Raw genomic sequence first — 25490 nt, 5'->3', positions numbered from 1 at the left:
ACAGCGATCTGCGGTGAGAGCAGGCTGCGCAGCAAAGGCTGTAGCCCGAGAAAAAAGCGCGCCAATTTTGAAACCAAAATGGCAGCCACGCGCACACTCTACCTGACCCCCAAATTCGTCGGCGATTGCCAAACGAACCCCCAAAGTGTCCTGTAGGGCGACTGAGTTTTTTAAAACTGAGCCTTTGAGGGGAGCAAGAGGCGGAGCTACAAGAAATTTGAACTCAGTCCTTGGGCAGCAAGCTGAAGTTAACCCGTGCTTGGACACTCCAAGCAGCGCCTAGGAGAATGGGGAGCAGCAGCAGCAGCTGGTTGGGTGCAGGGAGGGAAGAGCTCTCCTTGCGCAGGGCTCTGGAACTCTGCATCCAGAGATGACTGCTCCGGCTCTTTCCTGAGTCAACACGAAGGGGACCGAGCTGAGTCTGGCGCTGAGGAGTCTCCTGCGCTGTGCAGCCAGTTACTCACTTCTCAGTGGCGGCAGCAGGAGTCACTGTCCCCGTAGTGGTATCCTGGCCCAGGAGGGTATTTTGCTTACACGCGCAAGGAAGAGATGAAAGAGAAAAGGAGAAAGAGAGAGAGATAGAGAGAAATGAAAGAGAGCTGGAAGGAGAGAATGGGAGAGGGAAAATAGAGGGAAACAAATTAGAAGGAGAAGGGGGAGAGGGAGAAAGAAATGAAAGAGAGCTGAAGGGAGAGAAAGAGAGAGGGAAACAAATCGGGGAAAGAAAGGAAGAGAAAAGAAAGAAAGAAACTAATGTTCTCAGATCTATGACAAAAGCAATGGCAAGCTAGATCTCTTGCCAAGAAAACTGCAGTTTGCCAGAAGGCACAAATTGGAAGTAAGTCTGATTCTTTTAAAAGAAAAAAACAGATGGCAAAAAAAAATGCATCTGAAAATAAGATTATAATTTTGAATAATGTATTATATAGTCAAACTCAAAAGAAATCAAAATATATATTCTATTGCTGTTAGTACAATGTTGCCAGCTTCTATCAACTTAAGAGTTCACTATAAAAAGATTACTGAGAAGCAATTTCCTACAATTAATAACTTTTTGGATTTGCTATCGTATTCAATGAGAAAGAAAGAAAAAGACAGAAGGGGAAGGAAAGGAAGAAGAGAAAAGGAGAGGAAAAATAGAGAAAAACAGAAATGAGAGGGAGGGGGAGAGAAGAGACAGAGACCATATTCCCCAGAAAACGCTGAGCCATGAAACCTTGGTAGACATTTCTGGGGTGGGGGGTGTCATGTGACTGGGTGGGAATGATGTTGAGTTGGCCACACCCACCCAGGCTTTGTGGCTCCTGGTGTTACATAGTAGCAACAAAAATAATTTTATGGTTGGGAGTCACCACAGCATGAGGAACTGTATTAAAGGGTTGCGGCATTAGGTTGAGAACCACTGCACTACACCAATCTGGTTCTATTGTAAATACATGTAAAACAATTCCTGGCAAAACATAATTTAAATAACAAGTGAAAACAAAATTCTGATAATTTCAATGTAAAAATAATTCCCTAGAATCCTGTTTTAGAGAAACTAGGAGAAGCAAATGTTATAGTGCCTTTTCTATCGTTATCTTCAACTATTGTAAGCATCTTTCCATAGGAGCTTATTGTGCAAGCATCTTTATTTTTCTGCTCAACATTTATTCAAGTCATCTTGTTCTGCAGTGCATTTTGTTCTTCTATTAACCAAACAAAGGCAGTGCATATACCTCTTTCAAAACATGTCTTTAGTGTCACATGGGTTCAATTAAGATTGTTGATAAAATGTAGTTTATTAAATTATAAATCTTGTAACAAAAACGACACAAGAAAGACGCAAACAAGCTACAGGGACTAGACAGAGAGCCAATGAAGACACAATGACTTCTTTACAAGTAAAACTCTGCAACAGAAATTATTTTACATTTCATTCAGGGTGATTCATCTCTCAGCTTTAGTAAAACATCTGAATTTCAGGAGTCACAACTATTTTATGTTAAAATTAAGCATCTTGCACATTTCCAAACTCTTGATCATTTCCAGTTTTAATATTCCTTCCATACATCAATCCATGCAGATAGTTACTTAAGATACTTAATGCAACAAATAATAACAGCTCCAAGTTGTACAGTGAATATACATTTGTCAAAAAAGGAGCATGGGTTTTAATATGGAAAGGGGGATATACTACAAAATAAAAGCAGACATTTTACAAAACTGAGTGTTGCTAAACAGCTTCCAAACCATTAACACATGCCCAGATTTTTAAATGTTCAGTGTTCCAGACAAATTAAGAGACAGCTTTTAATATTAGATGATCAGGTTTCCTTTCTTCCCCTTCTTCTCATACGGAAACACCTTAAAATAAGACTGCTAGGCTGGAGCGCAATGTCAATACAGACAAAATGTACAGGTATAAGACTGAATTTTAAAACCATGGCTCTAGATTTAGACTTCTGTTATTGTGCACTGTCCATCAGGCCTTCTCGATCTCACAGTGGTATTTCCCACCCCACTGCCTGCCACTGGTCTATCCAAGGCTGGCTGATTTCCATCCAGATGTCTCTGCTGAGCAGAGGGTACAGGCAGCTGAAATTGGGCAGATAAATCCTCACTATCACTGCTAGCATCCGATTCTGTTTCCTCTATGGAGGTGTCAATAACTCTCATCCTACCAGAAGATAGTGATTCATGGTCTTCCTCTCCCTCACCCCTATGGCTCCTTTCAACCAAACTGTCTCCATTGATTTGCAAGTTGGCAAAAGAGTTCTCTAGAATACTTTCCTCAGGTGATGGTGTTGCAGGACTCGTCAGCTGACCATCTAGTGTAGGAAGGGGTCTAACAGTTGCTGGAGGCTGCCCAGCAGCAGTAGCACCTAGCGGTGGTATACTGTCTGCACCATCTGCAGAGCTCTCTCTTGCTAGATTGATAGCAGTAGAGTCACAGTCCAACCTAAGCCCAGCCACTCCCTTCTTTGGAATATCTATTATGTCCCGTTTTATTTTCCTGCGACGTCCATGCTCATTTCTCCTATACTGAACCATGTTCTCAAGATCTGCCACATATAGGAAACCAGCAATTAACATTTCAGTGCTCTTTTTACCTTTAGAAAATGCATCTTCCAACTCCCTACTTGTACGTTCATCATATTGCCACCAGCCATTTCTGCCTTCATAATACCAAGCATATTCCCCATTGCCTCTACTGGCTGCTTTGAGTTCCTCAGGCGATAGCAAAGTTGGTTTATCAAGAAAGTCCTCTGGAATCTCCTGCCGACAGAGCGCACACCGCTTTCCCAACCAGGAAGCTCCTTTTACACACAGATAGCAGAAGACGTGCTTGCAGGGCAGACTCACAGGGTGGACACATGTTTGCAGGCAGATAGCACATTCAAGAGCCATAAGAGATGGTGTTGCATTTGAACATGATTCGTTTGCCTTTTTATTCGTTGGAAGCATGTTGATTGAGTGATCCAGTTCACCACAACCAGCCATCCTACAGAGAATCAAAAATACATTAATTTGATGAGATACAACATCACTTGGTTACCCTGTTTTAGAATACCTGAATCGTTTAAAATGATTGAAAATGAAGCAGAATTTCTAGACTGTGATATTATCTACTGGCAAGTAGAAAGCTGTTACAAATAGTTATTGAATATCATTCAAAGATAAGCACTAAGTGAGTGGTGGTTATGACTGCTCCTCAAAGTTCTTGCTTCCAGTGTCCACTGTCACACAATCACAAGGTGAGCAACTTGTTTGCACTTACAACAGTTACAGAGTTTGGCAGTAACATGATTTCTATTTGCAACCCTCTCTGTTGGCTTCCCACAAGAAAGTCAATAGGGAAGTCAGCAGAGGAAGGTTGCAAGTTGCCACGATTCTCCACCTACTCACACACCCTCTCCCACTAGGCAGCAGCCATCACTGTCCATGCTTCCCTAGCCATCCGCACCACCAGGCGCACCCTCCCATGTGGCAGCTTTGGTCATTGAAAGCCAGAAGATAATTGCAAGGAGGTGGTCACTAGGCAACTGCAATGGGGGGCTGCAAAGAATTATCATTGCTATACAATGCAGTCACATGTCAAAGTGGTTTACAACAGCATTGCTTAGCAAAGGAAGTTCCAGCCTAATTGCCATTTGTAATTTGAAGACTACCTGTATATTGTGGGCAGTGGGCCAAAAGATGGGTGGGGCCATATACATTTCTTTCAATAAATAAATTTAAAAATTACTTAACGCTGGCTTTCTCTTATTGGTTAACCATTTTTAATTCAGAACATTTGTTATCACCCAGTTCCATTTATCATTTCCCTATTTGCTTCCTTGCACGTTCACCAATTACTCAAAATCAGCCATAATAACGTTTGTGTTTGTCTCTTTCTATGACAGCAAAGACTGCTCAGCTACAAGATGCAGAGTTCCTTCTGTGAGATAATATCATTAATTTACACAGAGACTAATTTTAGTATGAGGGGGGGAAATAGTATTCACCACAGAATATTGAAAGCAAACTGCTAAAAAGAAATAAAACTCTTCAGTTTCTGTTTTCAATGATAAGTGAATTCAGAAAAGAAAAGCAGGCAGAAGACAAATAGTTAAATTACTGCTGTAAGTAGAAGTCCACTTAAACAGGAAAAGCAAGAACTTTTAAAACAGGAATCAACAATATTTCAGAAGCTGCAACATGGCTGTCTTTCAGTGGGCCACAGAAGGATAGGGATAATGTTATACAAAAGGATGGGACAAACATCTTTTTATTTGTTTTGTCAGGGTAAGGAGGAGGTAAGAGTAGACACCTTTCAAATGCTAGCTCTGAAAACTCTCCCCAAGAGAAAAAAGCAAACAAAATCTGGAAAACCGTGTCACTCATTTTGGTAATTTTGGCACTTTGGGATTCTTTTGACACTTTTAAGACAATGAGTTTTCTTCCCAGAAACTTCCTATTCCTGTTCCTAGTGTTCGTCTGAAAGACATTATGGAAATGTGATTATTTAATACCACTAACGAAGCTGATATTAAATTAATTTGGCACAACAGTGAGACTAAGATGTTTTCTCTAGCAACAAAGAACTAAAGATATTCTTAATCATGACAAGTGCATTCTTCAATTTTAGTTCTGCAAGCTGAACAAATTCAATTTGGAATCTCAAAATGTTATCTTATAACATAGTGAGAACTTTTACCTGAACCTTATTAAATATATATACTGTGGAAAAATGGTTAATAGGTAATGATATGATTATCTACCCATTTTTACTTAAGTTAAGAACTAGGTGGCCCTATTTTTCCTTATTCTAGTTAGACTGGTATTTTGGGACTTCTCAGGACCTTTCAGCATATATAACTTAAGTAGCAACAATGCATATTTTTAAGTGGTTTCAGTATTTGTATGCCTAATAATAGGCCTACTCAGCTCTTGGGAATTACACTATAGGTTGAAAAGGATTTCATCACCTTCCATATTATTTTTAGCAGGTAAATGTAACCTGAAGGTGAAATCAACAGGAATTTTAGATTCAGATGAAGTAAAAATTTCACATTTTAAATATATGCTTTAAATAAAGGATGAATTAGATAAAGGTTGTTAGTGGATAGTTCACATAGGTAGTACTGAATTGAATTGAATATTTTATTTGGCCAAATAAGTTTTGACACACAGGAATTTGGTCTCTGGTGCAGAAGCTCTCAGTGTACATGAAAAACAACAGAGTACTGCTAATTATCATCATAATTGTACCAATAAGCAGGGAATAAAGAAAATAATAAGAAATATAAATAATAATACAGATAGTCCTTGATTTACAACAGTTCATTTAGTAACAATTTAAAATTATAACAGCACTAAAATAAATGACTTATGACTATTTCTGCATACTTACAACTGCTGCAGCATTCTCATGATCATGTGATCAAAATTTAGATGCTTTGCAATTGATTCATATTTATGAAAGTTACAATGTCCTGGGGTCACGTAATTGCCTTTTGCAACCTTCTGACAAGCAAAGTCAATGGTGAAGATTCCAGATTCACTTAACCATCGTGTAACTAACTTAACAACTGCAGTGATTCACTTAACAAGTGTAGCAAGAAAGGTCTTAAAATGGGGCAAAATTCATTTAACAAATGCCTCAGCAACAAAAAAATTGGGCTCATTTGTGATTGTAAGTTGAAGACTACCTGTAATACAGCCATACAATAAAGACATTAGACAGCACTGTGAGAATGAGGTGTTGAGCAGTGATGGCATGAAGGAAAAAACTGTCCCTATGTCTAGTTATTTTGGCCTGCAGTGCCTTGTAGTGCTGTCCTGAGTGCAGGAGTTGGAACAGTTTAGGTCTGGGATGTGAGGGATTTTCAGGTATCTTTTCAGCCTTCCTTCTGACCCACACAATATAGGTCTTCTATGGAAGGCAGGCTGTTTGCAATTGTTCTTTCTATCTGTTGGAGTGTGTACCTGTCCTGTTTAGTTGTTGTACCAAACCAGACAATTATAGAAATACAAATTCAATCTGTTACCTCTGCATAGTCAGAAGACCAGATTATCTGCTGCAACTGCTGAACAGATATAAACTAGTCCCAATTTTTCATGTGTTGGTAATATTTAGGTTATACTATTATATATGCAATGCATTTGGGAATTTATTTAAAAACTGTTCAGAAGTTCCAACTAATAAAAAATACAGCAGAAACTAGGACTGATTACTAATTAACAGTTTATTTAAATGCATTTGCAGCACTAATCTTTGGAGACCTACACAATGTTGAACATGAAAAAGTATGCCATTCCATATTCATTTATGAGTGTAACAAAAATCTTCAAAGATCCTTTTCTTAGGTAATGCTTCTCTTAAATGGCTAACTAGCCAAAAGCTCCCTACCCTTGCTTGGGGCATCCTATTTATGGATTTGTTTCCTCAGGAAGGCTTGCCAGACACTTTAAAGTCCTTTCAGTGTGTCTGTGTGTATATGTGTGTGTGTGTGTGTGTGTGTGTGTATGTGTGTGTGTGGCATTTTTGCAAGTCCTTTCAGTGTGTGTGTGTGTGTGTGTGTGTGTGTGTGTGTGGTATTTTTGCAAGTTTATTGTCTTTTAATAATTTGTATTTAATTTGCAAATTATCTGTGTGATTATATATTGAATGACAGCACATGCAATAAAAGATGGAGAAATAAATGTGTAAGATGGCTAAGCAAGCTGTTCATATTGTTTAGCTGTCAATTTGGAAAACAGCTAGTTTGAACATTTTTCTTGCCTGTTGTTGGAAAAAAAGGATGCATCGTTTGTCTTTGTGCTAAGGTTTCTAAAGTTTTCTTTATATCAAAGCTATATAGAAAAACACTGTAATTCCATTTGTAATTTGCATTAGAGGACAACAGATTATTCTCTGTGGTAGAGATTTTCAATAACTCTTGAAAATAAGAACACTTAAAAATAAGTACAGCTATAACTAGGATAAATACTAGAAGTATTTAGTCTCCAAATACTAATCCAATTAACAATTCTACTTCATTAAAATGAAGTGTTTTACACAAAATATTCTTTTCCATTGGCAGGCTCAATTTTTTTCCCTGGAAAAAGTAGTGAGCTTGAAGTTCTAATATATATCAATGTCAATAGCCAGATCAACTCAGATCTGCCCTTTGCTTCCAGTTCAAGAACTCTTTAGAATCTGGACCTTTGTTCCAAGACTGATTAAAACCTGAGTAAGTGTAGTTGAACAATAATCTTTTGCCTATGAAAACCTGATTTTCAGAAAAAGTATAATTTTGGCTAGTGTGTCCCTATGCTGAGCAATATACTTTTAATGAGAGGAGTTATATAATTAGCCACCAACTCACAGTATCATAAAATGTCACAGATGAATCCTCAACTCACAACACTTTTGGGTGGGAAAAAAAATCTGAACAAAAACAGTCACAGCCCTGGATAATTAATAGATGCAGTGCAAACCTGAGTTCAAACAGTCCTCTCCATCCCTCCATGTGTGTGTGTGTGTGTGTGTGTGTGTAGTGCATCATAAATATTAGAGCTGTGCAAAGCAATTAAAATACTTAAAATATCATGTCTTTTGAGACATATTTTTCAATTTGTCTTTCTTGCCTATATGAGTTTTCTTGGTACTTGCCATTCAAGTACTAATCAGGCCAACACTAATTAGTTTTTCACAATCAATCAAGACAGGACAGGTGTTGCTATCTGCTCCGTCACTCTCTCCAATTCACATGCAGAACATTTTTCATTCATTCAGAAAACTGAACTATCCATTACTATATTCTATCCTCATCATATTCCCTTGCATCTTGTGTATGTGGGATTTTTTAAAAATTGAAATCTTGAAGCCAATGTTTAATGGCTGAAGTTTGAAAACAGCAATGAAAATCTTTAACAAGAGAACAGGAGAAATGTTTGAAATAAAATGTAGGTACAACATACTGACTTTCTTACCTTTTCTTACTATTATTGCTATTCTTGGAACATGTTGTAAAATTGATAGGTCATCTTTAAATGCATTAATCAAAGCAGAATGTTCTGTTTTCCAATTATAAGTTTATTCTTGCATGCTGCCGCAGTTCAACTGAAAAAGAATAGCAAAATAAAATATTGTTAAAACCAAAGTAACCAGCTATTTATAAATATATTTATATTTCATCTTCTATACATGTATTCACAGTGGTTTATATTTTATGGGTTATAAAAAAAAAGTCAGGCAAAAGAAAAATTGAATAAGGAAAAAAATAAAAGTATCAGCAATTTCAATATTGTTCAATTATAATTAGGTTGCGTGTTCACTGAAGAAGCTCCATTCTTTAACATTTTTTACTCTATTACTACAGCAAGAGACCTCTGTGCCTGCATCTTTATGAACAGAAATGTACAACATTCATGCCTTTTTAATTTGATCACTACTTATCTTACATCTTCTTTATCTTCAGCATATTTTTTTGGAAAACACGGTAACCTATGCTACCAATTTAAACATTTGCTATTATGTTTTTTTGTAGTTCCTACGTTTAATAATACAGCTAACTAAAAACAGTACATTTCATTTCCAACAAGAGGTATTTTACACTTACACACTCACACACACAGAAACACACAGGATGAAGTTTTTCAATTGCCTTGCCAGATTTGTTAAATGATTTTTTTTCCTGCATAAATTAGGCTTATCTCATAGGTAGGAAGCTAAATAAAGTTAGGAAACTGATGAGTCTTACAGAAAGGTTAATTATAAAATATATGTAATTAAAAACAGCCTTTAACACTGCTTTCCATACTAGTCTCTTGTGTGCTCCATGGAACTACCTCACAATCATGTATGTGTATGTGTTTTAAATAACTAGTATGAAGCAAACAAATGTTATATTTTTTTTCTCTAGGCAGTTCTATTCTCAAAAAACGATTAACTCAAATAATCCAGTATCATTTTTATACAATTAAAGAAGACTACTGTTATGTTAATTTTTAAAAATGTAACACTTTATATTTCTATTACTATCTTTTTAAAAATTCAATTCTATATTATTTTCAGCACAGACAGGAGGTACAGTATTTCAAACACTTTAATATTTAGTATTTTCTCAATAATGCTTTGTCCAGTACAGTTAAATCCCTGTTGCTGTTTTGTTTTTCTGTCTCACGTTGCTCTCTTTCTAGAAACTCTGTGCTGGAGATTCATATCAGAAAAACACATTATTACAGAATTTCAAAATAAAAACAAATCACAGTTGTGAAGTTGAACAAAATAATAATGACTTGTTTAGCCAATTCCTAGTTTTTCATCATTTTATAAATTGCTGTATTACCGGTATGAGATATTCAAGTAATATTTTTAAACCTCAGGTTAGCAGTTTAGTAAAGAAGGGTGCTGAAAATAATCCATTTATTTATTAATAAGATTTATAAGGCCACCCACTGAAACATATAATCCTAAGTGACAAACAGCATAAAAAGCAAAAAATACCCTCCCCATCTCAAAATGCATTAACATTAAACATCTGTAACATATAAAGTAATATAAGGTTGACTAAGCAACAGAGCTATCTCTCACTGCCACTATTCCTCAGGGAAGAACCAGGTCTTTATTGACAAGCAAAATTGGGGCTTCTTATGTATCAGAGATCGTTCCAGAGAACAACGGTAATGACAGAAAAGGTGTGTCTCCTAGGTTCCTTAAAATCTCAAAATTTCAAAGAAATTTTATATAGTACTTGACTTGACTCCTGTGTCTGTGGCTCACCAAGCACATGGCAAATTTGCCTGCTCAATATCTGAGGACCAGCACCCTCTGCAAACCAGGTGGAATCATGAGGCACTTGAGACAGACCATTTAAATCACTCCTGCCCCACATAAGTCATGGGAGGCAAACCAACTTGAATCAGGATGTGAGATGATCACAACAAAACCTAAGGACATTTTTTACTTCCGGTTCCGGCGGCTACGGCGACGGGCAAGGACTTTGCCCGCTCCCGCTCTTCGGTGGGCTTCCCCCATCTTCGGGGGGGGGCACAGGACGCCCTGAAGAGGCGCCCTGCCGAAGGAGCGGCTTGCGGAGGGCTCTAGCACCGGCGGCGGCTGGTGGGGGCTTTTCCGCTTTGCTCCAGGCACCGGGGAGCAGTTTTGGAGGACGCGCCTGCGTCTCGCCCCATGCCGATCGGAGAATGCAAAACTGAAGGAAGCAGCGGCGGTGCAGTGAGATGCTTCCTCTCTTCATCCCCTTACTTTTGAATTGATAGACTTTTCAGTAATTTTAAAAGTTAACCTTTCGGATTTACTCTTTGAGGAGCGGCTAGAGGGGAGGGGGATTCCCCCCCCCTTGGACAAGCGGCTTGTTAAAATTCTGCTCTCGCCCCCAGGGGAAGGAGGAGGGGGGAGAGCCAACTAACGATGCCTCACCCCAGTAAAAGTGCTTTTCATGGGACTTAGTTCCAGAACTTATTGATGACCTGAGAACTTTTTGAACTTTTAAAATTTTTTCTATGCCTCTGAGCCCAAAGCTGGCAGGGCAAGATGGCACACTTCCGTTGTCTTCATGAACTGTGAAACCTGACTCCACCTTTAAAATTCAGGCTTCCGGTCTTTGTCTCCGAGTCACCCAGAGGAATCTCTTGTGGATTGTTATTTCCTGAACTCTTTGGAGAAAAAACTTTCATCTATTGCTAGAGTGACTAAAGAAACTCCCACCTGTTTGGATCCTCTGCCTTCTGGCCTCGCCTGCCTGCTCTACTTCTCCAGCTGCCCAGTTTCTACACTGACTGATCTCTTTGTTTTATAAACCATGTCTCCAAAAAGACCACCTCCTGGAAAACCTGGCTTTGCCACTTCTGCTCCAACATCTGCAACATCCAGTCCAGCCACACAGTCAAAGATAACAGAACTGATGCAACCTAAGACTACAGAGATGGACCTTCAACAAATGCTTCAACAAATTTTACAGGGCCAGGAGGAAATCAAGAAACAGTTAAGGGAAATGAAAGATGAAATTAAAGAGAATCAAGTTCAAATTTATAAGAACTCACAGAGACTGGACCTTGTGGAGGGTGGGGTGGCGGAGGCGAGAGGGGGGATAGAGGCGTTACAGAAGGGAAACAAAGAACTTGATATCCAACAAATGAAAACAGAGTTTGAGAGAATGTCCTTTTATCTTAGATTTCAAAATGTAATAGAAGCAGATGGGGAAAACATAAGGGACATTATGACTAATATTCTAGCTGAATACATACACAAAGATAAACAGCAGATGGAATGGGAGATAGATCTGGTCTATAGAGTGAATTCAGCATATGCCAGAACACACAATGTACCCAGGGAGGTTCATATTAAATTCCTTAGGAAAAGCACAAGAGATGAAATTCTGGGTGTACAAAGGGGGCAAACACTGACATACCATGACAGGGAGATAACCATCTTGAAGCAGATCCCCCCAAAAAATTAGGGAGAAAAGGAAAAACTATTCACAATTGGCGAATAAACTATACCAGAAGGGGGTGTGGTTTAGATGGTTGATGCCTGAAGGTATGCTGATATTCTGGGAGGAGACAAGAATCAGAATCAACACATCCATAGAGGCACAGGCCTTTATGGAAAAAAATAAAGCGAACCTAGAAAAAACAGAAGACACCACAATGGTCACACAGGACACGGGAGGGGCCGGAGCTCTGCCAGGGGGGGGAGAAGGGGCAACACCAAGAAAGCTCAGATCACAAAAATGAATAAGAAAACCACAATGTTATAAACAGACCGAAAGTAATAATGAAATTATATCTAGACTATATATCATAACTATATAAATTGATTGAAAACTATTTTTTCTAGAATTAATATGCTGATTTTTTATGATTATGTATTAATGTTTGATATTTAGATGTAACCTATGAGTTTGGAGGGAGGGGGCGTCTGCCACACTTGCAACTGCCAAAATTTGTAACCATTCCACTTACCCTTTTCCTTATAAATGTTTTAAAAAACCAATAAAACTTTTTGAAAAAAACAACAACAACCTAAGGACATTTTCTTCATATCCAAATGATTTAACCTCTCTTAAGGCAAATATGAGATCTAATGTATGATCACTTAAATGTTTGGGGCCATGTAAATCCACAATTGTGATACATGCCATAAACCAGGGGTGGGTTCCTGCCAGTTCTAACCTCTTCTATAGAAGAGGTTCCACAAATCTACAGTGCTGTTTAGAACCGGTTCCAGCTCCCTCCCCCCACCCGTCCGCACATCATCAAGATGAAGAACTAGAGGAGGAATTCTGGGAGTTGAAGTCCACAAGTCTTAAAGCTGTCAAGTTTGAACACCCCTGGGGTTTTTTTTTCTAAAGGGTTAGGGGTGCAAGGGTCTTGTAACTTGACAGCTTTAAGACTTGCATGCTTCAAATGCCACAGTTTCTGAGCCAACATTTCGGTTGCTAAGCAAGAGCGTTGTTAAGTGAGTTTCACCACATTTTGCAAGTTGGCGACACCCATCCAGTCACATGGCTGGCAAGCCACTCCCACCCGGTCACATAGCCAGCAAGCCACTCCCACCCAGTCACATGGCCGGCAAGCCACTCCCACAAAGCAGGCCACACCTACAGAAGAGGTTCTAAATTTGAAACCCACCACTGCCATAAACTAAGCGTAACCAGATCCAAGCAGCAAGATCCTTACCTTCTTCCTATGACCCATTTTCACTCGTAAGCACTCTCATTCTAATACCTCAGGAGCATTCTTGATCCCAGAAAAGGGTCCCTAATTATCAACGTCATCACTCTACCCTGCCACAGTATGGAGTGAAGTGAAATTTACACTATCAAAACTTGGTGTAAATTTCTAAGAGAAAATGATGGCTCCCCCATCCAACCAGATTTTGGCAGTACATGCCAGATTTGCCAGTTCATTCAAACTGTGAGACATAGACACATCTGGCATTCACCAGCAACACCATGAGGCCACTTGTCCCAGCAGTCCAATAACCTGGCCCTCAGGATTACAAGTAGAGATTGTCACTAAATTGGATTACATTCCTCCTGAACAGCTCCCCTTTCTCCCTCATACTACTATAGAGATATTTTAATGTTGTAATGCGTACTAACAAATGGTTATAGTAACTAACTCTAAATCAGTATTATCCTATCTATATTTTTTAAAAAATAAGAGAATGTAAGCCCAACAGCCAAGTTACAAAGTTGGAAATATTAAACTAAAGGAGAAATTTAGTAGTTCTTGTAAATTCTATTTTCATAGTTCTATAAGGATATGGCCATCAGAGACTGGAACTAATTTGTATTTTATAATCCAGCAATAATATGGAACTTCTATTAGCATATCTGTATTGCATAACCTAGGAAAATGGAATACTAAGAATGAACTATATTTTCTACAGCTAAAGTCCACAGTAGGCATGCAGTTGCTTTGTTTTTATTGATCTAGCTGATAATAATCTGTAAGCATTTTTATTCTGGTAAGCACTCAAGTGCCTAACAATATTTAGCTTTATATAACCATTTATAAACAGATAGATTAAAGAATAACAGTAATACAAGTGCTAAAATTGTTCAAACCTAGAGTCTGTTGAAAAGAGATACAATTTTACAGACCTCCTAAACAGAAGATGAGAGTCAAATAAAACTCTCAAAAGGAGTACATTTCATAGCTGAGGAACAACACAGATGAAGGTCATTTCCTTCCTTTCAGACAGACAAATCTCTCATAGTAGATTCTTCTTCAATCATATAGGTCAAATCTATTATTATGGATCCATGTACTTCCATTTTTTTTCTTCAGACAGTACTTACAGGGCATAATAAATCATTTTAATAACTTCCATACTACAGGATAACCTTTCTCCCTGTTTAGTATTTAATTAGTTACTTAAGCTCTTATTTTCATTACGGTATCAATGGGAGCATGGTTGGGTTTGCAAATGATGTAAACTATTATCTTATATCCATCTTCATTACTGAATAAACTACAATGGCTATGTATACCATACCTAAACCTAAACCAGTATTTATAACTAGAGGCTGGGTTCATAACACCCCAAACTAAATCCAGAACAGATTATGTTTAGGTCAGGCATGTACAACCCATGGTTTGCATATGGCCCTGGACAGCAAGATCGTAAACTTTTGATATTATGTGATAATATATATGCGGAGAAGACCATTTCTCTTCACTCAAGCTAGACAAAAGGTTAGACAACCATGATTTAGGCAGGGTGTGTACCCTGCCTACATGTCCATTGTACCCATGCATATTTAAAAAGTTATGTCTTCTCCATCCTTCATAGTTGCTCAACTACTATATTAAAAAATCTGACTTTGATGCACACTCATTGGGAAATCTGGGAGTTAATTTGACAATTATATGGAGAATACCACATGTCATGGAATAGGCTGATTACTTCAGCGAATGTATATGTAAATATAAAATCAAATATGTTGTTGCACAGAGGGAGGCAAGGGAGGGGGAAGGAATTGTGTGTGTGTGTGTGTGTGTGTGTGTATGTATTTGTGTTACAACCCCTGGTATGCCCAAATATGGGAGGGAACTCACTACTACACCTTTTCTGTCTATCGGCTCACTGCAGGAGACAATCCAGGCAGAAAACCATATTTTTAATGTTGCCTTTTTATATTTGTGTTGTATTTGTGCTGATAAATAAAGGGAGACTAGTATAGATCTATTTCAAGCTATTTAGCTCTCATCAGCTAGCCATACCATTAATGGGATTCGAACCTGGGCTGTATTACATATTAGGCAGATGTATTAGCCACTAAGCTTATTTATCAGCACAAATACATACATACATACACACATACATACATACACACACACATACACACACACACACACACACACACACACTGGTCTTGTTGTATTCAGGTCTTTTCCCATGTAAAATTGAGATTGTCTTGGCAACATTTCAGCAAGGTCTCACTCGCCATCTTCAGGCTGGGTTTTGGGCTTAAAGTGTGATCGGAGCTGCCATCTTTCTATAAATATTGGTGGGTGGGTGTGGAGTGCTGGCTTTGTTTCAGTAAGTGGAATGATTGGTTGTGTGGTTGTATCATGATTGGTAGGTTGGTGCTAATTGGTGCTGGCTGTGTGTCTATTGTTGTTTCGTGTTGTAACGGCCTGGGTGGTGGGTGGGGCTCGTTTGTTGACTAGGGCTGGTTTCCAGATGTCTGGTAGGCGGGAGGTATTGTCACGTTTATTCATGTTGTGGGTGTGTTTCTCTATTTTGATAGCTTCCATAATTATTCTCTTGTTGAAGTATTTTGTTCTGGAGATTAACCTGGTTCCTTCAAAATTAATTTCATGTCCTGTAGCTTTAAGGTGCTGAAAAAAGGGAGGAAGTTTTTTCTTTTTTTCTTAATGTGTTCTTGTGTTCTGCGATGCGTGCATTTATTCTCCTGTTCATTTGTCCTATGTATGTTGCAGGGCAGATTTTGCATGGTATTTCGTAGACTCCTTGGTTTTCTAGCTGTAATTTGTCTTTGGGGTTTCTTAAGATGTTGGCTATTTTTTGGTCAGTGTTGAAGGCTGTCTTGATATTGTGTTTGTGGAAAATTTTACTGATTTTATCTGTGGCGCCGTTGATGTAAGAGAGCTCCGATCAAGCTTTAAGCCCAAAACCCAGCCTGAAGATAATACAGTTCCTCATGTTGTGGTGACCCCCAACCATAAAATTGGTGTCTCGGTATCTAAGACCACCGAAAATATGTGTTTTCCGATGATCTTAGGTGACCCCTGTGAAAGGGTCGTTCGACCCTCAAAGGGGTCCGGACCCACAAGCTGAAAACCACTGTTCTAGACACTTCGGAGAAAATGCATTTATAGTATGCTGTTAAGTATTTTGTTACCTTTATCTAATATTTACTGCTTAACATTCAAACAGCTTTTTCAATCGTAGTGCAACTTGTTTCATCCAAATACTAACAGATGCACTCCAGTTTCTTTCAACCTGGGATGTTTCCAAATACACACACACACATACACACACACACACAGTACCTACCTACATATTTATGATGACATTTTTTCATTTTGCAAACATTTTCTAGCATTAAGAGAAAAATGCAACTATAGCAAAGCCATAAAACCATTTTCCAAAGGGAACATACTACCCTCAAAATTAAAAATGGAATATCAAATATTGTTGGTAATGCAGCATTCTATCCTGTTTCACTAAAGTGGTGCCGGGGATAACAGGAGAATCAGGACATAACCACCACCCCTCCCCATACACACACACACACACACTCAATTCAGGTGAACCACCTCTCATCTCTTTTCAATGTATCAACAATAAGAAAAGGTCGGGAGGTAAAAGCTTCTCCAATGAAATAGCACACCGTCAATCGTCCGACCAAGTTGCCAATCTTGCTTTTCATTGTATCTATCATCTATCTATCTATCTATCTATCTATCTATCTATCTATCTATCTATCTATCTATCTATCTATCTATCTATCTATCTATCTATCTATCTATCATCTATCTATCTATCTATCATCTATATCTATCTATCTATATCTATATCTATCTATATCTATCTATATCTATCTATATCTATCTATCATCTATCATCCATCCATCTATCGCCATCTATTTACAACCCTCAACAAAAGCTCTTCACCCACCATCCGACTCTTCCCCCCCCCCAAATACCGAGAGAAAAAGAGTTGCAAATTCGCCCCTGCAAAGTCAAAAATTAAGACGGGCGCAGTGACGGCGGGGGTGGGGGAAAGGACAACCGCTGTCCAGAAAAGAGCGCTTGGAGGCGGAGGAGCAGCCCGCCCTTCCGTCCAGGTTCGCTTGGCCGGAGGGAAGGAGGGAGGGATGCAGCAGAAGCAGAAGGGCAGGTTGGACCCCCAACCAACGGGGGGTGGGAGGCGGGCACTCGGGGTAGACTCGCACGGGCCTCGTCTCCTCTTGCTCAGGGCGCGGAGCGGGGCGACGACGGGGCCTTTGTTCGAGTCTATTTGCCGCTGCCCGGAAGGACCAGGCAAGGGGGGGGCAAGGCAGAAGCGAGAAGCGGCTTTCCTTTTTCGAAGGAGGCCTCGGCTGCCCCACAGCGGTGGTCGCCTTCTCCGGAGTCCACCCCCCTCCGGGAAATTCGCCCCCCCCTTGCCTCAGGCGGCCCTCAGCTATTCAGTCCCGCACTCATCTGCCCTCCTTCTCCCTTCCCCCCCACCCCAAGCTAAGACCCCGGCCAATACCTCCGAACCTGCTGCCGCTCGCTCGGTGATTAGACTGCGCCGCCGCGCGCGCGCGCGCGCCCTGTCCCCCCACCCCCGTTTGCGTGAGGACGTGAGCAGACGTTTGAACTCGGGTGACGTCAGAACGCAAAGGAAGAGGGGAGGGGAGACGTGGGGGCGGAGCCGGGAGGAGGTGTTTTCATTACATATCTATATCTATATAAGTGGCTCGGAGCGACGTTGGAACAGGGAAGGCGGCGGCGGCGGGGGGGGGGGGGGCGGCTTGGCGCGAGCTTTCTTCTCCCTCTCTGGGGAAAGCTGCCGCTTGTGCTTGCGGGAAGCCTTTATTATGCGATGCGACTCAGGGTGACAGGGTAGTTGTGGTGGTGGTGAGGCAGGAACCCAAAGTCGCCTTTTCTTAAATGCAGCCTTAGGAGATGTAATGATTTTTTTAACGTCGACGTCTCTGCAGGCATCCTTGGAAGGACCCGTGAGTTGGATAGGACCAGCCTTCCAGGAAAGGTGCATAAATTGCAAATTAGCTGTGAGATGTTGAAATCGGACGTGTGTGCCGGCATGTTATTTTACAGGTCTTTTCCCAAAGGTGCTTTTTCAAAGAGTCAACTGGATTTTCTGGGTTGTGTGGTTTCGCTTCTCATCCAAGAAGCTTCTTCAGCTCTGACTGGATGGTGTGAGGAAATGGAAGGATTTATACACTGTACACTGGGGAAACAAAATCAGCACTTCACAACATTGGAGAACCAAACCATCAGGACTAGTTTCAGCAGTCCATTTGCATTTAAAAGACAAAGACCACTCTTTTGAAGACAGAAAAGTTTACAGAGAGGACGACTGGTTTGAAAGAGGGGTCAAAGAGGGCATCTGTGTCAAAATTGAACAGCCCTCTCTTAACAAAGGAGGAGAGATACAACATCATCTATCTCCAGTCTACAGCACAGCCCTTTCAACAGTTCCAAGAAGGCTTCACATCCACTTGTACCACTCAGGTGACCCTGACAGATAAACCCAAGTGGCCTTAGCGACTCAACTCCTTAAAAGAATGCAAATGACCAGCTGTCTGCAAGGAGTATAAATCTTTTCATTCCCTACACACCATCCAGTCAGAACTGAAGAAGCTTCTTGGATTGAGAAGCAAAACGTCTTCAAAGTAAATCAAGAAAGTCCAGTTGCCCCTTGAAAAAACACCTTTGAGACAACCATGACCTGGATGACTGAGAATTTCCATAAACATTTTCCAGATCTTATGTTTTTATATCTGGAATACTAAGTTTTGCAATATCGATATTGATTTCATATAGGTTTGCCTACAGCAGGAGGCCTTTCTGTATTTAGACCCTTGCGAAAATGTGGGCATATTTTATGACTGCCTGAACTCCCAAATTATATCACAGTCGTAAGAACCAAATTGAGTTCATGGCTGTAAGTTCATTGCTACTAAGGTACTTTAAACGTCGTAAAACAAGATCAGCTATGCAAGGTTTATTTTCAGGAACAGTTTCTCAGGTGATGAACAGTGACAGAATAAATGCAGAAGAAGGTCAGCGAGGAATAAAAGACCCACAAAAGAAACAAACAAAATTAGTATGCCATCTTTGACGAGTAGCATAGTAGTAGGGTTACATTGCAACCTGAAGTTTCAACAGGGTGGGAATAAAGAAAATGTAAACAAACATTTGCCGCTTAGATCTGAGTGTAAAAAATGTAAGCCGATTACCTGATAGAGAGGGCACCAGATCTGAACCAGAGAGGATCTAAGGTTGGAACTTGGCCTCAAATGTAAATATGGGAACTTTAGTTGTAAGCAACAGTTCATTTTTGGTCTTACCCTAATGCTTTCTTGCTTTAGACTTGCTGTATCAAGTTACTGAAAAACTTCATCTAAGTCTTTCTTTAGGGAACCTGACAGTCCCCTAGAACAGGAGTGTCAAACTGGCTGCCCATAGGCCAGATGTGTCAGGCAGCCAGTTTGACACCCCTGTTCTAGGGGACTGTCAGGTTCCCTAAAGAAAGACTTAGATGAAGTTTGCCATGCATACCCCAGCTCCGCGAAGGGAAAAGGCGTTGTGAAACATCACATGATGGCAACGTGACGCTGGGAGTTTGATACCCGTGCCCTAGAAGAAAGTGTGAGTTTATTAACCCCCAAGTCTGCTAAGAAGTGAGGAGGCTTTCTGTTGGAGAAGAGTTCTGATGAGTTGAATTCCTGGCTTGATTTTGTAATATTATTCATATATGCTTGTATTAAAAGATGTCAAGACAAAAATTGGGCATTTTAATGAAATGCTGCAAATCTTAAATATACTAGTTCCTCCTTTTCCAAATTGATCTCCCTCCCTCCCTCATCATATTTTCCCTTGGTGTCTCACAATTACTTTAGCTGCCATAGTTACAGATATAATTTGATAGCACAGCTTTTGAGTCACGTTGATAATTGTTGATGTATCCAGGAGAGGCAACGTAAATGGTTCTCTATCTGTCATACCAACTCTTAGCGAAAAATAGAGCGGCATTGTTAAGAGAATGAATATTTAAAACCTGTAATGGGATAAGAAGCATACATTATTTAAAATTAGCTCTTCTCTGTGACCTAAAGATAATATTAGTTTTAAGAAATCTTCATTAGTAAATGCAAAGTAAAAAAGCTGTACATTTTCAGAACCTAATTGCATTACCAATAAAGAAGTATATTTGTAACTCAGGGTTGAAATGAGGGGTCCTTGGTGCTCTCTGCACCAAGGACTGATGATATTACCTAGTTTGGGTAATGAAATGTCTGCAGGGAAACAACCAGGCTCAGAAAACATGAAGGACTCTCCTGATCGTATTACATAGTGTTTTAATAAAATTTATTTATTATGCTGTATTTATGAAAATACGGCATCTGCCAAAATGGCACAAAAGTTTACTTGAATAATCTACTACACAATAAATAGTAGCATTGATACAAGTGACTATTCTGACATTACTAGGAAGAATCTTCTATGCCACGGCAACAAATCCAAGAAAGAAGGTTCTACAATTGCTTTTTATAGTCTTTTCAATGACTATATGTTTCTGTGGGAAGTCATCTTTGTCACCCAAGCTGTATGCTAATTAGGTTGCTTGCTGCCATGTCCATTATCAGTCTAACATTTTTGCAAATATTATGATTTCATCACTCTGTGGTAGGAATTGTAACTGAGTTCAAAATTAAAATTGTTTTTGTTTCTATAGCCATTCTCCACTCCTATGCGGTTTAGTGCAGGGATGTCAAACTCGTGTCATCACGTTGTCACATGACATATCGCGACTTTTACCCTTTGCTAAACTGGGTGTGGGTGTGGCCAGCGTGTGACCCATCCGGCCTGCGGGCTATGAATTTGATAGCCCTGGTTTAGTAGTTTATCAGTGGTTTACCAATCAGATTTTGTTTTTGTTTTGTTTTCAGTATTAAAATCACAGAATTAAACACCACTATAGAGACATTTTATTGAACAAATAATACTATATCAATGTGAGCTTAATATTCATGCAACTCTTTTGTCATAATAAATTTGGCAACTGACTTATGATTTTGTCTCATCTACATTAGTGTCTTTGTTTACAAAGACATTTGCAAAAATATTCATTAACATTTGTTTTAAGAATCTTTTTTGCAATTCAGATGTCAGTACTCTTGTCTTTTACATCTTTATTCAGCTTGTAATTCAAGTTATATTTGCAATTAGATGTTTCCAGAAAGAATATTAATGAGCAAAGAGTAATAAACAAAAAATAATAACGTTGGTATATGTCTAAATTTAGACTTCAGCTTACTACCAGTAATTTGCTGATGAATCACTGATTTGTATTGTAGAATTAGTAGTGATACAGATGTTGTTGTTGGTTGATTTGTTCCTAAGGTACACAAGATATCAAAAACTCGCAGCTACAACAATTCTGGTTTGTAGACTCAGTGCCTTGCTGAGGAAGCTTGTTATTTTATATTAAACTTCACATATTTCTAAGTGATAAGAAAAAAAAATCTTCAAAATTTAAGTAGATATAATTACAAAAGAACATGAACAGAATTTGTAAAAAAAAAATATCTTCAGTGAAAAGCAGCGTGAAGATCAGAAGAGATTACACATAATGGTAACCTGTGGTTCTTAGCCTTTCTGTCTATACTGTGGAGTCATAGCAGGGACAAAATGTTTCAACCTCAAAGCGCTATTTCACATACTCCAAGCTTGAAATAAAACATTCATGGTCAGAGAGTTTTCTTGTACAGTTGGGACAAAAAGCAGTTTTGTTTCATCTCTGAACAAATCCCAGCTATTTTAAGCAGCATCATTCCAGCTGTTCCAAGTGCTATGATTTGTAGGCTATTGTATTATTTCCCCCCCTCTTCCCAAAAACCTATCCAACCTAGTCAGTACAGCAACAGCAGGGAAAAGTTGTTGCTGTTCATTATGAAATTCTGGGGCAAACCTCAGTTACCGTACTTAAGGTCATAGCTGAGACCTATTGTGGCTTATGCTTTGCTGCTGGAGAAAGAGGACCAGGACTTCAGAAATTGATTGCCTGCTTGCTACTCTTAAATGCGTAAGCTGCAAAGACCATTATTAGTACTCTGCTGAAATGCTTTAAGAGTGGTTTGCTAAACATCACTGTATGAAATTTCTTTGTGCTTTTATCTTGTTCTCTTGTTGAGTTTCAGATGCATTTAAATATGAATATAATTACGTTTCTTTGGTTGACTTGTTGAATGTTAACTGTAGTTGATGAGCCTTCAGAATGCACTTAATCGTTGATATTGTAGGCAGGCCTTGACTGAATAGTGCTTTGTTGTGCAATAATTATAACTATTGAGGGAGTTAGACATGCAGTAATACCTCTGCACACCTTTTGGGGAGAAAGTAACTCATTTGTTTCACAAAATGTTGGGCGCCGCAAAGAGCACAGTGGTTGCTAGATTGCACCAAAAACAACCACAAGAAAAAGATATGGCAGATATGTGACTTTGGTTTAATATGAAGGAAGATTTGGGTCCATAATCACTGCTGCAGTCTGTCAACTCATAGGAAAGTTTATTGTTTCTTCCACGTAGAGCATTCCAGGTCAACACCTGGAATGCTCTACTTGACTCCGTTGTTACATCCTCAAACCCCCACAGCTTCAACCTCAAACTGTCTACTGTGGACGCAGTGGTGGGTTTCAAATTCTTTTAGAACCTCTTCTGTATGTGTGGCCTGCTTTGTGGGAGTGGCTTGCCAGCCATGTGACTGGGTGGGAGTGGCTTGCCAGCCATGTGCCTGGGTGGGCATGGCCAACTTGTAAAATGTGGTGAAACTCACTTAACAACGCTCTTGCTTAGCAAGCAAAATGTTGGCTCAGAAACTCTGGCATTTGAAGCATGCAAGTCTTAAAGCTGTCAAGTTACAAGACCCTTGCACCCCTAACCCTTTAGAAAAAGCCTCCAGGGGTGTTCAAACTTGACAGTTTTAAGACTTGTGGACTTCAACTCCCAGAATTCCTCCTCTCGCTCTTCATCTTGATGATTTGCGGATGTGCGGGGGAACCGGTTCTAAACGGCACTGTAGATGTGTGGAAACTCTTCTATAGAAGAGGTTAGAACTGGCAGGAACCCACCCCTGTGTGGACTTCATCCCATTCTTAAGAAGTCTGTAAAGGGGGCTTGCATAAGCGCCTGTCCCACTGTCCCTATTTATTTCTACTCATTTCCTTTATTCATGTCCATGCTTATACTTATACCTGTTACCTTGTACATGGTTGACAAACCAAATAAAATAAAAATAAATAAGTAATTTAAAAATATAAAAGCTATTGGAAACAATGAGAGTTTGACTAGGACTTAAAAGCTGCTTCCAGCTTTCAGGCCAGGAAGTGGTCATTGAAAAGATAGATTTTTAGAATTAGTAAAATGTTAATGTGATTACTTGAGATTTCTAGTTTATTTTAAGAACTGAAAAGAAAAATCCAGAAGGTTTTCTGGCAACAGATTCTAATTTTTAAAATCATCATATCATCATCAATCATCATAACACTCCATACAGAGCCACAGTGGAACAGTGGTTAGAGTGCAATACTGCAGACTACTTCGGCTGACTGCAATTTGGCAGCTCAAATCCCACAAGGCTCAAGGTTGACTCAGCCTTCCATCTTTCTGAGGTCAGTAAAATGAGGACCCAGATTGTTGGGGACAAGATGCCGACTCTGTAAAGCATTCTGAAGTGATATATAAGTCTAAGTGCTATTGCTATCTTGCAATCCTACTAGGTTAAATAGGGTGGGTGAACTCCCTTAAATGTTGTCACCTCTTGCAATCTTGGAGGCACCAAGCTCTTAGCCATTCTAACTCTTCCTACCTGACATTTGATGTATCCCTACTCTTTTAGGTTTCTGGAAGGTCATGAAAACCTGGCGCTTCCCCCAGGCTTTGGGCTCAGACAAGGGTTGAGCGTGCAGGCTATTTGGTATTTCACATTGACTGCAATGTCCCCTGTATTGCTCTTCTCATTGGTTCCGTTACTAACACTGGACGTTTTTAAGAAGAGATTAGATAACCATTTGTCTGAAGTGGTGTAGGGTTTCCTGCCTAAGCAGGGGTTGGACTAGAAGACCCCCAGGGTTCCTTCCAATTCTGTTATTCTATTCTATCTCTTGTCTTATTCTAACTGTTCTGATTGGATTTTTTTTTCTAATTTATGTGTCTACTTCATCCTCTATGGTACTACATGCTTTATGTTCCTGTTCTGTGCTATATTTTTTTTCTATAGTGCCTCCCTTTGTCACAGATCTCTGAACTTTTAATTTTTTTCTTACCTGCTGCTCCACCTTCCATCTCTATCTATATTTTTATTTTATATATGGCTGCAGATCAGTGGGTGGGCTTGAGAATTCCAGTGCCCATGGAAATCTGAAATTTATGGCTGCAGCATGAATTTTCAAAATCATTTCATAAAGATTTTGTTACTAAGTTGCTAATAGGCTAACTTCCATGAACATGTCTAATTATTTTTTAAAAAAAATACAGATATAAAAAGCAGAGTGCATTTAAAAAAAAAACGTATTAAGTTGTTAAAAACGTATTTGCACTCTTTAGAAAAGAATGATTGGACATGGTATTTCTAAAAAAAAAAAAAGGAGTCGGATGAAATCTTTTGGTTTCCAAAATAAATCTTGAAATCCTAATTAGAAATGGCACTTTCAGTCTCTGGAGTCCTATATAACACTTCAGATGTCTAGTGATATAAAAGCCTGAGAGTTTTGTCCAGAGGGAATCAAAAGCAGGTTAGCGAAGTCAGCAAGAAGCAAAGCATCTGAGACGTTCTTTTCAAGAATTGCCAACAATATTATTTAAAAGGATCCAGGGCTACTTGGTCCATTCATTTTCTTGACATTCCACTGGCTCTTGTTTTTTAAAAGTAATAGTGTGACATGTAACCATGACAATGATATTTTGCCAGTTATATTGGTTATAATTAAAAATGAGAAACATCTGTGGCTGTTTCTGAGGTTGTTTTCAAGCTCTCTGTCTCTTTGTAACATTGATTCAGTGGGACTAATTAGGGTGCACTTATGCATATGCAGTAGGTTGCACAATAGAACAAGAAACCTTAATTATTTTTCCCTGTTCACTTACTGTATCAAATTAATATATCATGAATAATTTCATTGTGTGTTTCATTGATATAAATGGACTCCATTAGCCTGTCCTTAATAGGCCATAATTGTTTTGCCCTTATATCCTTGTTTGGTGATAGTGATGAAATATGATGATTTTGGCACTAAAGTAATGTTTCT

The 25490-nt window shown here is 39.2% G+C and overlaps 1 protein-coding gene across 2 annotated transcripts; it reads right to left on the bottom strand.

Annotated features, from left to right (window-relative positions):
• Window positions 1-1756: 1756 nt before the first annotated feature.
• On the bottom strand, window positions 1757-17846 carry RNF146 (ring finger protein 146). 2 transcript variants are annotated; one of them, XM_081940687.1, is made up of 3 exons: window positions 17706-17846; window positions 8440-8569; window positions 1757-3484 (listed from the first exon to the last, which is right to left on the bottom strand). In XM_081940687.1, the coding sequence occupies exon 3, from the start codon at window positions 3481-3483 to the stop codon at window positions 2437-2439; it is 1047 nt and encodes a 348-aa protein (XP_081796813.1). In that variant the 5' UTR covers window position 3484; window positions 8440-8569; window positions 17706-17846; the 3' UTR covers window positions 1757-2436. The 2 variants fall into 2 exon arrangements, with proteins under 2 accessions (XP_081796813.1, XP_081796814.1); XM_081940688.1 differs by lacking the exon at window positions 17706-17846 and adding an exon at window positions 17181-17201.
• Window positions 17847-25490: the final 7644 nt, after the last annotated feature.

Source organism: Natrix helvetica, assembly GCF_964273705.1.
Source record: "Natrix helvetica genome assembly, chromosome: 2".
NCBI lineage: Eukaryota > Metazoa > Chordata > Lepidosauria > Squamata > Natricidae > Natrix > Natrix helvetica.
This window is presented reverse-complemented; position numbering and strand designations above follow the sequence as displayed.